At 38.3% G+C, this 15,673-nt stretch overlaps 1 protein-coding gene across 15 annotated transcripts in view; it reads right to left on the reverse strand.

Annotated features, from left to right (window-relative positions):
• Positions 1-1,447: 1,447 nt before the first annotated feature.
• Positions 1,448-15,673, reverse strand: part of JAKMIP3 (Janus kinase and microtubule interacting protein 3) — an 82,614-nt gene continuing 68,388 nt past the window's right edge. For 7 of the 15 annotated variants that reach the window (XM_077821459.1, XM_077821457.1, XM_077821464.1 and 4 more), the window contains 9 exons: positions 14,597-14,695; positions 13,359-13,457; positions 13,202-13,261; positions 9,667-9,732; positions 9,113-9,181; positions 8,944-9,021; positions 3,851-4,054; positions 3,186-3,251; positions 1,448-1,498 (listed from right to left, as the gene is read on the reverse strand). In XM_077821459.1, the coding sequence (XP_077677585.1) occupies positions 1,448-1,498; positions 3,186-3,251; positions 3,851-4,054; positions 8,944-9,021; positions 9,113-9,181; positions 9,667-9,732; positions 13,202-13,261; positions 13,359-13,457; positions 14,597-14,695 (792 nt within the window). The remainder of the gene's footprint in view (positions 1,499-3,185; positions 3,252-3,850; positions 4,055-8,943; positions 9,022-9,112; positions 9,182-9,666; positions 9,733-13,201; positions 13,262-13,358; positions 13,458-14,596; positions 14,696-15,673) is intronic. The other 8 variants (XM_077821460.1, XM_077821461.1, XM_077821458.1 and 5 more) reach the window with 4 other exon arrangements.

Here is a 15,673-nt window from a genome sequence, read left to right on the forward strand (position 1 = left end):
AACATTTCGGAATACAATGCTTCATTTCATTCACATTTATGTTTTCATCATAGACTAGTCTGGAACTCTTTTTAAAATCTTCCTTCAAGACATGTATTTAAATAACTACAACTAACACACATACATGAGTGATGTATAAAACAGGACATGATCACTTCTTTACAGAAGCAGTTTACTACCTGCTTAGCAGGGAACCACAATATATTCACTTTATCTGAATTAGTATACTGCTTTTTATGTAAAGCTGAAAGTTGTTTCAAGCAGCAGAGACAGGGCTTCCTTTAGAGAAGCCTGTAATTGTTAATATATTTTTTTAAAATTTTTTTTTGGCTTTCTTAGACAGTTCTAATTCTAGCTTATAAAAATGTACAGCCATAGACATCAGAAGAGTAGACTCCACTTTAAGAAACTCTCATAAATCCTAATTCATTGTCTAACAGGGTCAAAAAGATTATATTTTCAGTCTTCAGTGACAAAATATATATTTGGGCTTCTGGAAATCGTAATGTCTTCTTTTTTATTTCACCTTGGTAACCAATGCTGTCTTGCTCAATAAGAATATAAGTATTTCTAGCTTCCTCAGTAGTCTGAAACAAGAACATTTTCAAAGACATGGGATCAAAGGAAAGTATATCCAGGGAAAAAAAATAACATGCATAAAATATCTATAAGGTTCACATTCACAATCTATGATAACTTAAACTAGACTATTCATATAATAGAGGATTTGCATTACATTTTATTGAAATATTATGTACAGTAGGAATTGTCCCATACAATGCTATCAACTAGATGATGGTATCCAACAAATATTTCCCATTATTTCCTTAAAGACATGGTCACACTCAATAGAATGGAAAATTTACATTCAAATAATGTAAGGGCCCTGAGACACAATCCTTTTAAAGGAAACAATTTCTGGCAGTTAGATCTGAAAATATGACAAGACTACAGAAGTGGCTCAGCTTAAACCAAACTCTGCATCATGCAAGCCTAGCTGAATACTGAAAATACATAATGGATTATTCTTCAATAAGATTATTGAATAATGGCTAGGTACAGCAACTTTTTCATGCCAGAATATAATCTGCCATCGTGGGAATACTGATAAACTGACATTATTTTTCAATTTTCTAGCAATTTAGTGGTGTTGTTTTTACATCTTTAGTAGTTAGTGCCTTCCTTGTCCTTCCCTCTGCATGGAGAAATCTTAAATTAGAGTTTGTTCAGCCTATATACTTAGACCATTTAAGGATGCCTTATTCTTTTCCATACGTTTCAAATTCTTTAGATATTTCCATTATCAAGTGACTCCTTGGTGACCTGTTGACACTACAGATGCAGCCTGTATAGTGATAGCAGAGCACTGAAGTTTGACAAGAACTGCACCAGAAACAGGAGATAATCAGCAAACAAAATACTTACCATCTGTACGTGGGCTGATGAACTATGACCAAAGAATGAAAGCTAAAGAGAAAAATAAAAACAAAAATAAAAACTGAAAAGGAAATAGGGGAGGAAGGAGAGAAGGAAAGAAAGAAAGAGAAAAAGAATTTACAGTGTGTCTAGTGAGAAATAAGCCATGGTTACAGACAAGAGGAAGGCAAAACTGTCATTTGAAAGGAGGAGAAATAAGTAGTGATGGAGGAACTTCCAAAGGTTCAGAGTCTCTGACTGCTTAGCTGAACCTCTTGAGTCTGCAAAACTGAGCAGAATCTCATGAGATTTCCTGCACATATGCATCCTGTCCAGGCTGGAAGCAAGAAGGGCAGGAATAAATGGGGGAGAAGTAGGGGGACGGGAAAGGCAGTTAACTCTTTTGAACCTTCAAAAACGGTTTTCTTTAGGTTTGGTTCTAGTTTTGGGTGAAAGTTCAGATAAATTGCTATTGTATATGAGCTGATTCACCCATTCCTAGAAATAAATGCTTTTACTGTGGTTTATTATACTTTTAGGGTAAAAATCACCAGTTAGTGCAAGACCTGAGCAAGGCCCTCTATGTCATGAAACCCCTGATATTCCCCTGTGTTGAGTGGAGTAGAAGGATGACAGGTGAAGTGGTTAGGAGGGGAGCCTCTGAATCTCCTTATATGCTGGGAAATGAACCTCATGCCAACTCCAAATGTGCCAGGATGAAGGAGTGCTGATGACAGGCTGAGAACAGTGTTTGGAACCTTCACATAGGAGATATGCACAGCAACACCGAAGGCTTGAGAAGTGGCTGTAAAGGTGATGCTGTGCAATCCCCTGACCTGCTTCCAAGTTAGATAGGTTCCCCCAACCAAATCTGCATAGTTTGCCACACCAAACCCATGTACTAGACGTCTGTGTAGGGTGAAGAGAGGAAAAATCAAACTGCAACCTTGGAGCATTCTTTCCCGGAAGAGTTTATTTTTAAATGCAAGATGCCCCCTTCCATGCTCCAGCATTAGCTCATTCTGCTATAAACAGAGGCAGCCTGGAAGTGATGCATGCCAGACACTGTGCTAATACATCTCCTCAGATATCTTCTTGCTTTCTAAGCTCACGAGTTTATTTGAAATTATTATTAATTTTTTATTATTTATTTACATTATAGTAGCACTTAAAATGTGCATGTGCTAGGTGCTTCCCAAACAGAGAGAAAGACAGTGCCTTCCACAAAGAATTTATGATCTAGAACCTCTCTCACATTGGTACAAGTTCCAATAAAATGGCAACTGATTTGAAACTTTGCTTGAAACTCAAACCATCCCAATATCTGACAAGGTCCAGTAAACTTGTTTGTTTCTATCCTCATATGTTTCTGCACTTTCTGTTTTCAGCCAAGACTGGAAGCCCAAGTATTGAAATACCTGGGGAAAGGCCTCTGTCATTGTGCTTTCCATCCAAACAGAATGCAGAGAACTGGTGAGAATAGGCTTTCCAGACCAAATAGCCATGGCTAAGTTTGCATAATCGTCAGAAATGCATCACCATTTCAGATGTTTAACTGAAGAAAGCCTCAGTCTTTAGAGGTTTGTCCATCTTGTACACGAGATTTTGCAATAATACCATCTACACCAACAGTGCAAGAGTGACTCAACATTACAAGAACATTTATTTGCAACTTTACTTTCTTGATAAAGTTATTTTCTTAAGATATATGCATATATAGCCACATATATGTATATCTTATCATTGATGTTTCATTTATATTACCATACCTTTTCTTCCAATTCTTTTATCTGTCTTTTTTGACCTTCAATTCTTTCTTCTAGCTCCTTAATTCTCTGTAAGATGTAAACCATAAAACAATGTGTTAGTAACAAAATTTTCTGAAGTGGGGAAAGTGTCTTTTTTTAAAAAAAGGAGACTGTAACTGATATTCTGTGGCTGCAAACTGATTTGTGTTTTCATTTGTAGATTTGTCCTGATCTAATACAATGACTGTATGAAAGAGACATTGAAAAACAAACACAGGGCTTATATTGGGGATATAGCCCCATGAATAAGCATCTGGCCCAAAAGCTGAAGGTTATGAATGAGGTTTTCAAAACTTCCTAAGTGATTTGGATGCCCTATACAAATGAAAACAAACAGGAAACTGTGTGTCTAAATCCCCCAGGTGACATTGAAAATCTCAGCCCTTACTTTTAACTTCACCCAGACACATTGGGTTGCTGGCAAAGGAACTGGACAAGAACTAAAGGAAACATTTGATTCACAAAGCTGAAATATATACTGATCCTTATTCAATATACTAAAATAATAATTCTTACCTGTTATATAGAAGTAAAAGAAGCAGCACAGCCAAGAAGAAAGGGACAGAGATCACCTATTCATTATGCTTAAAAACGAAGGAGACAAACATCTTTGTATCAATGTGTACCTGCTGTGCATGTTGAATGAGCTCCATTCTTTCACGCAGAATCTGGGCATCTCTCTCTCGGAGTTCACTCATAACTTGACGTTTCCATTGCTCTACAGCATTCTTCAGCTTGCTTTTCTCCTCTTCTGAAAGAATTTCAGACATTTTGGCTCCAGCTTCCTGCTGCAGGGCATCATATAGCATGGCTTCTAATTCCAGAATTTGCTAGACAAAACCAAAATAAGGCAGTTAGCTTACGCTTTTCTCTTACAGGTGGGCCGAGGATTTTGTCAACGTTATTGAGAGCATGGCTTGTCCCAAGCAGTGACACAACTGGAAGTTATACAGGCAGACTCAGTGCTGAACCACCTGAGAAGCACAGCACAAAAAGCATAGCCCATGAGGAAAGGAGCAAAGATTCCTTTAAGCCATCTTCTTGTTGCCTGGACTCTGGGCTGCAGTGACAGCCAAAAAGATCCCCAGTGTAAGTTACAGCAGCCCCAGGGACTGCTCTCACTTGCAGCAGCCTTTGTGCAGCCCAGAATCATGGTAGTACTGAACACTACAGGCATGTGCTACCCCTTACACTGGGGCTCCCAGTGCTATACCCCTTACACTGTTGAGCCAGCAGAATTGTCCCTGACTCTATATCTCCTCTATGTCTCTGTACATTGCTGGAGTGGTGTACAGGAGCCAGGACTTGGGCACAATCAGCCCCACAGCGTGTTCCTGAAATAAGAATTTACATTCAATTACTTAACACTGTAAGGTTTCCAGATATTAAATGTGTATATTCTAGCCTCTTCCAATGTATAGATGTCCAATTGATGTCAATGAGAGTTTGGTACAAAGAGTTAAGGGAGAATTTAACCCTAACATATAGTAGGAAAGACACAAGGTTACAGTCCAGTACAAGGACATTACTGTATGTATAATGAAAACTAACTTCCACTTAATGTCAGTGCTTGAAGTCAATAGGAACTGTTTAAGTACTGCAGGATTGGATCAGAATTGTAATAAACAATGGTAACATCTTCCTTTATAGGACACACAGACAGACCCAAACTTTGACTTTCCTTCACATAATTTTCATCTAATTCTTTTCATGAATATATTTTATTTTTAAATAATTGCTTCACCTCTTTGTCAAACAAATCAAAAGTCTGCATCCTCACAGCCATCTTATCAACATCGTGTAACATCATGAAAACAGCTAAGCTATGGAAACTCCATTTCAGTTTTGAGGTTCTAAGGGGTTATTAATATTACAAACAAGGTTGGGAAATGTCCCTGTGTTAAACAGTAAACACTATTCTCCTACCTTGATGATGTATTTTTAAAATGTAATTTTTGTTGTTCAGACACAGATTTGGTTATAAACACTGTGAAGAAAATATTTCCTTCACTGATTCTAGCAGGAAATGTTTTTCTTAAAGGAGCAATATATAAAAAGAACAAGTGGCCTGACTTGTGTGATTAATAAACCCGTGAGATGCCGTATTCACTTTTCATCCACTGTTTGCTTTAGTTTTTTATACTTCATTCAACCTGAAGTCAGAAAATAGACTGGTCATTTGTATTTTTTTCTCTCCTCTGTTTCCTGTCACTTTCACTTTCTCATGCCTGCACTAGTACAGGCAACATGTTTTGGTTGCAGGGAATCATTTAAATCCCAGCAGAAAAACATGTTCATAGAGGTTTGGTGTGGACACGAAAACAATGAGACATAGACACCATAATATGATGAATTTCAGAGGGTACAACTTTATTTAAAAACGATTACCTAACCAGGGTAAGCACTTCAAACCACCCAGCAGGGTTGTTCCAGTGCAGGTGTCAACTGGCACCAGCTGCCCCCGTGGACTATAAATCTCTGGGTAAGTGTGTCGGCCATGCCCCTTTATGCCCTCAGGCCTGCCATAGGACCCTGCCTGGAGACCAGAGTCCTGACCTGCTCCCCTCCTCCTCACTGGAGGCAGGAGAATTAAGATGAGGGGTCCCACAAGCTGCACAAGATTTAGCGGTTTATCCTGTCACCATGCAATGCTATGCTCAGATTCAAGGCCCAGGCAGCCCACTGGGTTATGGGACCTGACATCGGACCCTTTCTAGCATATCAACTGACAAATCCGAGACAACTGTAACTTAAATCCCCAAACCAGACCTGCTGGATTTTGGGTGAAAGGTGAAAAAACTCACACAGCAGTTTGCCAATCATGCCTTTCGGGAAAAATCTCTTCCAGACGCCGAAACTGGTGATCACCCTTGACCCCAGCATCACTACAGATCCCACAATAGATTAAGGGTGGGGAGCCCACAACAGCTATCCCGCCAAGGCAGAAAGCTGACATGACCCCTCTTGACCTCCACAACCACCGTTCAGGAGCCACGTTCCAAACTAAAAGATATATTCAAAAACCAAGAATTTGTGTGAGGTTAGTCCAAGTGTAGCCTCATTAGTATTTCAGTGGGGGATTTGTAAAGACAAAAAGAGAGTTAGATGCTCAACTCCTGTTGACTTTCACTGGGAGTTGGCCACTACACTCCAATTTGTGCCTTTGAAACTCTCCTCATAACACTACCACCACAGACAAGATCAGGAAGGGACCAGAAACATGAGGAGAAAAGTGTCTCATTTCGGAATTGTATTATAAACCTTTTCTCCCTAATGATTCGTCTTCTCAGCTTATCCTTTTCCCAAGTAGCTGGCATGGGATATATTGTGTAGCTAGGTTTGGAGAATCTAGCTATGGGCATAAGCGCTAGAACTAGGGGTGCTGCCAGACCCACGGCTTGAAGTGGTTTCCATCATATACAGGGTTTACAGTTTGGTTCAATGGCTCTCAGTACCTCCTCTATAAAAATTGTTCCAGCATCCCTGGCTATGGGAAAGATCTATTAGGGTATCTAGTCCATATCCCTGCCAATGCAAAATTATTCCCTATTGTACATTTACTAGTGCTTTCTCCCATCTACTTTTAAATCTCCCATATGCAGGTGTGGGGATGGTGTTCCATCACTTTGTTTGGGAGAGTATCATATAGTCCAATAGATCTCACTGTCAGGTAATTTTTTCTGATGCTCAGGGTACATTTTTGCTTTTCTCAGATTCATTCCATTGCTCCATATTATATACTCCATTTTGCTATTCTAAATAATGCCTCTCTCTCCTTAGTATATATACTCTCCAAATTCCTGTAGATCTATGTCCTCACTCAGTTATTGCTTAGGATAGATAGATTAATAGATAAATAAATAAATAGATAGATAAATAGACTGATTTATACTGAAAGCTTGCATGTTTATAGATAGATAAGATCTATCTATCTGTCCAGCCCACCAATTATTTTTATTGCTCTTCTCTACATTTCCACTAATTTGTCAATATTTTTATGAATAGCAATGGGACGTAAAGTACTGAACAGACAGTATTAGGAAGCTGGAAGTACTGAATAGCTACACAATGCCTTGCTGTAGCCAGCCTACCAACCGCTAGACTTTTTGGTGGGATTATACACAGATAATGGGGAGGGAATGGTGCACTCACCAAGAATAAAAGTATTCTATGACTCCCTGGTAAAGCTTCATTCTCTGTTAAGTTAAATGGGTAAATGGTTGATTTGGGAAGATTTCCATATTTAAACTAGTCTCTGAAGATAAAACAGATGAAGCAACATTGTTCTGTCTATGATAATTCTGCACTGCATTCTGTGTACATTAGGTTCAGTCTGCAGGGACTTTTCATTTCATGCATCATTACATAATCCCAGATACATAGAATTCTGCATATGGCACAAGAGTGAGCAAAGATGAGCTCTGACCAGCTGGATAGTGGACACCAGATAAGTTAGTTGCTGAACTATATTTATTTTCTCCAGAGATGACTACAGAGACTTCTCAGGCTTGCAATATTATAGTGCCTTCCATGACCTCTGTAGATCTTCCATCACTGAGATATTCCTTCCCTGCAGTTAAGACAGATTGCATTGGGTGAATGCAATAGCTGACTCACAATATGCTCAACTGTGCTCAGAAATAGCACCAACACACTAACTTTCTTCCTATTGCCGGTGGTGTCACTATGATAACATAATAATTTCTTTAGTTCGTTTTATGCTGTGGGACTCTGTGAAGAGAAAGGAGTTATTGACAATGCCAATCAATCTTCCCCCTCTTTACTACTATGACCACTTTCAGAGGACTTCAGAAATAGGGAGCTGTTTTAGAACTGCTTATTATATGCAGTTCTTGACCAGGGATCATCTCCATGTTGTGCATAGAAGTTAGTCCCAGGAAAAGCTGAGCACTTGGCAAGATCAAGCTCTTAAAAAAACCCAGAGGACTAAAAAGTGTATTGCATAAATGCTCCCGCAAATATTCTCACACCATTGCATGTATTAGACATTCAAAAGGAGGACTGAAATATTCTTCTCAGCCATTAGAAGACATGACCATGTTCAAGATACAAATAATTCCCAAAGCACAGGAAAAAGCTACAGCTGTGCAAAATATTGGTATAAATGTTTACTTCATAAATATGTTTAGCTAGTTTTTCGGGTGATGAGAATCTACAGCTGTAAATAAAACCACAATTGTAGGAAACTGTTTACTGAGTAAGTAAAGTGGTCAAATTTAGGGGTCAGGATTAGTGAATATATGCTAGGTAAACCTGACATAAACTCAACATTTGTCCTAATGTAGTTGCAGGGTATACCTATTTTAGCTAGGTGATTTGTAACCTAGGTTCCTGGGACAAACCCTGAGATAGAAGATTTATTTTTGGAGGGAAAAGAGAATACTCACAAAATATTGTTCCATCAGTTACAAACTAGAATCTCAACTATGTTAAACTGTTTCTACAATACAAATTAATAAATAACAACAACATATGATAACTCAGGCCCTGATCTCGCAAAGAGCACCATGCAAGCACAAGGTTTGCCCATATATAGCTCGTTGCTGGATCAAGGTCTAAATAATTTGCTTACAATTAAATTTACCTACTCTTCCAGCCACTGGAACTCAATAGGAGTTCTGTATGCAGAAGGACTGTAGGATTATATAAGGTAATTTATTAAAGGTAGCATAGGTCTACCAAGACTGACTTTCCTTACCTTGTGTGCTTGATCCAAAGACTGTTTCCTGTAGTCAAGTTCATCATCCAAGTAGCCCTTTTGTTTACTAAATAGCTCCTAAGGATGTAAAGAAGACTAGGTTATCTCAATTACTTTAGCAACAACTTGAATGACTGTTCTTTTATTGTCAAAACAATCCCTATAGTACCTTTTCATTCTCAAGATCTAACATCTTTTGCTGTAGTGCAGATTCTGTCACTTCTATCTGCTGTAGCCACTGTACACAAAAGATAACAAGAGATTAAGTCCTAAATCTTGATAGATCAGTTTCCAGAGTCAAAATGGCAGCACACGGCTTCTGCCAAAGAGCATGTTCTTCTACTAAACTTTTATTACAGCTCTAGCATACCATATGAGATACATTTAATTTAAAGCCACTAAGGGGCGCAGGTATCAAGCACATTAGCTAATTACTATATAAATTGATGATTTGGAGATGGACACTTTTCCAAAGCCTTGCAATATATCTTTTATAACTCAAATGACATTAATATAAATTATGGTACTATCTGAACATTGTCTTTATATATTTTTCCCTCATAAATTACTACGTTTTACAAAAGCATAATTGTGCTTAAAAAATTGTATCATTTTGTGAAGAAACAATTATTTACATTACCAATGTGCTCAAGTCAACTCATTCGGAGATGGGCAAAACTTTGTATAACATGATTTCACTTACTAGGGATGTATATGTTTTACCTTTTCAGCCAGTGTCAGAACTGTCCTTGCTTGTATGACAACTACTTGCTCCTCATTGGTCAGATTCTGCAACAAAAGGAGAATATAATTACAATAAACCTCACTGCCTTGGTATTGGTTTTGGGCAGCACTTGCATTAAATATATAAAAACTTAAATACTCTCCTTGAATATTACATGAAATAAAAATTCATATTTTAATATACAATATGGTTGTAATTTTTAAAGTTAATCCTGAGTTGTTACAGTAAAAAACTGTATTTCCTAGAAGTTCTCATACACAAAAATGTAATTCTAATTCTCACCTAATTCTCCTTAAAAGCTTCACACTTACCAACAAACTGTTGGCACATCAAAAACCAGCTGATTTTTATTAATTGGCACTGTTTCCTTTCTTTTCCCAACTGGGGATAACCGCAAAATTACACAAGACAACACACAGTAAAGAAAAGAAACAAAAGTGAAAGTCCCAAAAGTGTTGGTTGCTGAAAATGTCTAATTAAAATTTTTTTTTTACTTCAGATTTTGATTAAAAGTGAACACACTGTCAATATGCATGTGTGTGTTTATTGCTGGCAATCTTTAAATAATTACAACTACACTTATGAGCTGTGAATGAAAACTAAAATATTCATGGATTTGAAATGGTTAGAATTTTGCATCTTATCCAGCTGGCAAGTTATTTTTATGCTTTTGCCTCTGTTGCAAAAGCCTTAACAGACCACATTCTTTGTCACTGTTAGCCGGGAGGCATTATGGAGTTAGCATTATAGAAAGGCTACATGGCACCCAGTCCTGAAAGCTGCATCTCAGTTCTTTGCTAAGCATTCTGGTGATGTCACATTGATGTATTAGGCCATGCATTGCACAAGAATGATGTCACCAACCTAATCTTGGGCCTGGACTCATTTGCACATTGAATATCAACATGTTCATAATATAAGTGAAATGTGTGGAGGAAAGAACAAAAAACAGGAAAGGCTCCAGTCCTGCAAACTCCAACGCCCATAAGCAGTTCACTGAGTTAAATGGGACTGCTCACATCTGGCAGTCCCTTCTAAGCATTAAAAGAAAACCAGTAAAACCAATGAAAAAAAAGAAAATCAACAAGAAATAGAAACAAAATAAAAACAGGCTAGGAATCAGTAGGTACTGTTAAGAACCAATAATAAAGGTAAGCAAATAAGTCAGGGTTTAACAATAAAGAAAAGTAGGAAAGAATAAGAGTAAAAAAATGGTAAAAAAATCTCACTTGTTGTATTTTCCCTTCTGTCTCCTCCCTTGTCTGTGTATGTCTACTTAGGGTCCTACCTTGGAAACATTTATGTCTGTGAGTAACTTTATGTGAGTAGTTCAACTGAAGACAATGGAAGTATTCATGTTAGTAAAGTTACTCGCATGCATGGTTGTAGGATCAGCACTTAGATAGTTAACTCAAACTTTTGTAGGTCAGTCTTGGATACTCTATTATTAATAATATTCATTCTTATTCCTCTTCTGACGCTTCTCAGTTGTCTGTTTGGTTCTGAGGTCCTGGATCTGGGCAGCCTGAACCTCGCGAGTATGTACTTGGGGCGGCTAGCCTGTGCCACTGCTGCCCATGCTACTGTGGCTGCCCTACTATTTTTAGCATGCTAGGTCAGATAAGGGCTAGTGTGAGTATGTGTATGTGAACTGGGAACACATCAGTAGCTCACCATGTATACGTAGCCTGAGAATGATCCAACAGCCCATGGAGAAATTATGACCCACGTGGCCTAACTAGAACCCCACAGGAAAAGAGAGGCTATTTTAAACTGCCTCTACACGTGCCTGGCTGGAGCTTTGTGGCTGGCTGGCAAGATCACAGAGCTGGGAAAATTGTGGTTAATCTCACAGGCAGACTGAACAAGTGTGGTGTGATCAGTCCCAGATTTGATGTTCAGCTGAAGGACCTGGAAAAGTGGCAGAACAACCTTTTGCCTTCACGTCAGTTTGGGTACTTAGTGCCGACAACTTCCGCTGGGGTCATGGACCATGAGGAAGCAAGGCGAAAACACACAGGAGGCAAAATCCTGGGATTCTTTTTCTAAAACTTATAAAACAAGCATACTAATAAATTGTTCAAATGGAAAACAAAACCGAACAAAAAACCATTCAACTCTCACTTTCTACTGCAAAAGCTAAATAGATGATTCTTTAACAGACCTATCTCAGCTTCAGCCAAAGAAAGAACTGCAGTGCTGTTGGCTACCAGCACTAAAGATGTGGCTACGCTGCAAATGAAGGTGTGATTGTAATAGAGGTAGGCAGACATGTGTTAGCTTTAGTCTAGTTAGCACAGATAATAATAGCAGTGTAGATGTAGTGGCCTGGGCTTCAGTTCCTGCTAGCAAATCGAAAAGCAAGCCCTTTCAGGGACCCTGAGTATGTATTCTGGTTGCTAGCCTGAGCTGAAGCCCATGCCACCACATCTACACGAGTACCGTTACTTGTGCTAGCTAGATTAAAGCTAGCACTGGTATGCCTATCCACGCTACAAGCATACCTTTCACATGCAGCGTAGGTAAGTGTGAAATTCACTCCTGGTGCAGAGGACCAGCACAAGACCCTCTACATCACTGAAACATCACATAGAGGTTGTACTAGATGTTGATCAGTTGAAACCCCTGTATTTGCACCATGGACCTGGTCTCTGGGGGGCTGGTGTGGAATGTTAGTAGAGGAGAGAACTGGGGAAGGGCCAGGTGAGAAACTACGCATCCATGTTTATGCAGATCCACTGACCCCAGTCTCCAGCACAACCAAACAGAGAGGGTGTGGCTGCTACTTCAGCCCAACTGGAATAACAGGAGGAGAAATGGGGTGGGGGGACAGTGCAAACAGCCCTGTAGCTTGGCCCTTAGGTTAAGGGAGGGAATTTCAACTCCCCTTTCTCCTTACTCTGAACCCATATAAAGGCTGTACCTCAGGCTTTATGTAAAAATCCAAAAACACATCAAAAAAGGAGTCTGACAACAATATTTTTTTAAAAAAGTATTTTAAAGTGGTGGGAAAAGGTTTCGCCCTCCCCACTATTAAGTACCACCTCCTCTCTTCTTTCTACTATTTAAACTATTTCTATTTACTGTATTTATTTATTTATTTCAGTTGAGAAGTGCCTGTATCTAAGGCTCGAGGTGCCTCACGAAGTTAAAATGCAGTTATTAAAATGCAATACCAAATAAATACAAGTAAGCAAATAAGCAAAGAACACATGAACAATGGAAAGATATAGTATCTTCTATGAAAAAGCATGTTTTTAAAAATAATTTTACTAACCTTTTGAAATTGAAAATCAAAGAGCCATGTTATAACATTAAGATGCTTTGTGCCACATCTGAAAGGCCCATTAACACATTATGTTAAGTTGCAGTGAGCATTCTGCCTGTAGCCCAGAGCCTCAACAACAAACCAAAACAAAAAAAGCCCATGCTTTGGATTGTCTTCATGCTACATTAATAAAAGCACAAATAATTAACAGAAACATGCACAATTTATTTATTAAAGGAACATACACTTACGGCGTTATCCCCTAAAATGTCCAACTTTTTCATTAGCTCCGCTACTAGTATATCCTAACAACAAGAGAAAAGTGTACAGAAAAGAAGGAGTCAGAATATAGCATCACCTGGTATTTAGAGGATGCAATCCTAAGAAATGGGGATTGCTTACCGTTACACCTTCTGCCTCACAGTAAACTTGGAGAGGACTTTTTCCCTCAGTAAAAGGAATGTGATGGAAGTTGATAGCAGGTGATCTTCTTTCTCTCTCCTAAAATAAAAATAATTATGTTTAAGGAGATTTAATTTTTAAATTAACCATCATATTGTACTGTAAGTTTCAGCTTCATTAAGAATATGTTATAAATATGGGCATTCCATAAAACATACTCTGAAAAAGTAATACATCATAAATATGTAAATTACAGAGTAGCACTATCCATAAGAATCTTTATTTATTGTACAAAAAAGTGGGAAATCTTTCATTCTGCCTTTTATGTCTATTTATTCTAAGATGCAGAAGAAAAAGTGCTGTTTATCTGTGAAGTTATAATGCCTGTGGGAGATTTTACTAGACTGACAGGAAGTGAAGATCTCTCTTTATCCACAGAGAGAATAAAGCAAGCTTACACAGTAATAATACAAGCTTTCTTCATACCGCTTCATCAATTTTCACCAACCATGACTGTCTAGTCATTATTTTGGCTATGTAAGTGGGCTACATTTGGGTAACCTGGATGTGTTTAAACCCAAAGTAATGTACAGTAAGTGACATCTGTTTGGGATATTACTGTCTGTGCTGTCTGACAAATGTTGCAAACCAGCAGTGTTTGATCAAAGGCTGAAGGTCTATGCTCTCCAGAGATGCTGCAAAAAGTCTTTGTGTGACAAAACAAAACAAAACAAAACAAAACAAAAGCTCACCAGAATGAGTACAATGTGAAGGGCCATGCAATGTCCTTGATCCGCATGTGGAACAATAACAATATATTGCTGAATGGTTTTTAGCAATCACAACTAAAAACTCCTTAATAATTATTGTCTGTGTGTTACATTTTGATTTTGCTTCACTTGCTAAATTTTAAAACAGGTATAGTGGAAGAACAGCAGAGTAAATCAGTCATCTATGACAAACTGGGCTCTGGCTAGAGTTCAAAGGTTAGGATCTTTGAAAAACTTATGCGGGAAGACAGGTAGAAATCAGTATTCGTCAATTTTGATACGCTGTTCTGTTGGGGTATTTTTAATCCTCTTTTAGTATCACTGTGTACCAGTCACTGATGTCACTTTTAATGAAGAGCTCATCTTCAATATAAAAGCAGAGGGGTTCCTCAAGTTTGGCTGCCTTCTAGCCTTAGACAACATAATGCAGAAAGAGCGACAATGGTTGTATAGATAACTGTTGCTTACTTCAAGCTCTAATATTCTGAACTCCAGGAGTTCATTTTGATCTTTAGCATCCTGGACATCATGTTTTAACCGAGCTTCTTCTGTTTCCATTTGTTTTATCTGAAAAATAAAATTAAATATATTTTTTTAAAAGTTTGATGGTTCATCACTTCTGGATAAATCCTAAACCTGTTAAGAATTCAGTTTCTCTGGGCAATGCTTGTGGCTTAAAAGCAAACATTTTGGATTCAGTGACACTTCAAGGTCACTCTACAAATCTTCTGTGCCCAAAGTGTGATTCTGTATTTCACAGCTCTGATATCATTCTGCTTAGATCTTAGACACAGTGGAATAGGATTGATCAGTAAGGGCTTAATTCTCCAACCCTTACACTGTTTTTAATTAGATGACTTGCTGAGTAAAGAACTACTCAAAGTGGGTACGGATGCAGATTCAAGACCTATATGTGTATTACAAGTCCACAGTAGGAATATTCTCTGCACAGCCTGATACACTGCATGAAATGAGGAGATTGCTGAGTAAATAGACCAGGGGTGTGGAAAATTCAGAAGCCACTCCCTAGAGTGACCATCTACTTAGCTCCCCTTATCAAGGAGTTCTAAAGCTGGTGATGAGCTCCAGCGAATGACCTTATCCGTCCTTCTGAACTGTGGCATGATGAAGATATTATTACTGTTTGAGAATTGTTCTAATTAGAGTGGCACAGAATACTTTTAAAACATTTTGTAGTGGTACTTAAATAATACTAACAAACCACATGCATTCCTTAAGCTTTTACATATACAGAGTTTAAGGCCATAAGGGACCACTAGATCATCTGGTCTGACCTCTTGTATATCACAGGCTACCAACACCCACACACTAAATCCAACAACTGAAATGAGGCCAAAGTATTACAACTCACAGAAAACTAGACTATTATTTGTCACAAGAAGAGATAATCCAGATAATCCTGGCAACAACCCACACTCACATGCTGCAGAGGAAGGCAAAAACTCCCCAAGATCATTGCCAATCTGACCGGGGAAAAATTCCTTCTTGACCCCAAATATGGTGATCAATTAGGTTAGAACCAGC

This window comes from Eretmochelys imbricata, chromosome 7 (assembly GCF_965152235.1).
Source record: "Eretmochelys imbricata isolate rEreImb1 chromosome 7, rEreImb1.hap1, whole genome shotgun sequence".
Lineage (NCBI taxonomy): Eukaryota > Metazoa > Chordata > Testudines > Cheloniidae > Eretmochelys > Eretmochelys imbricata.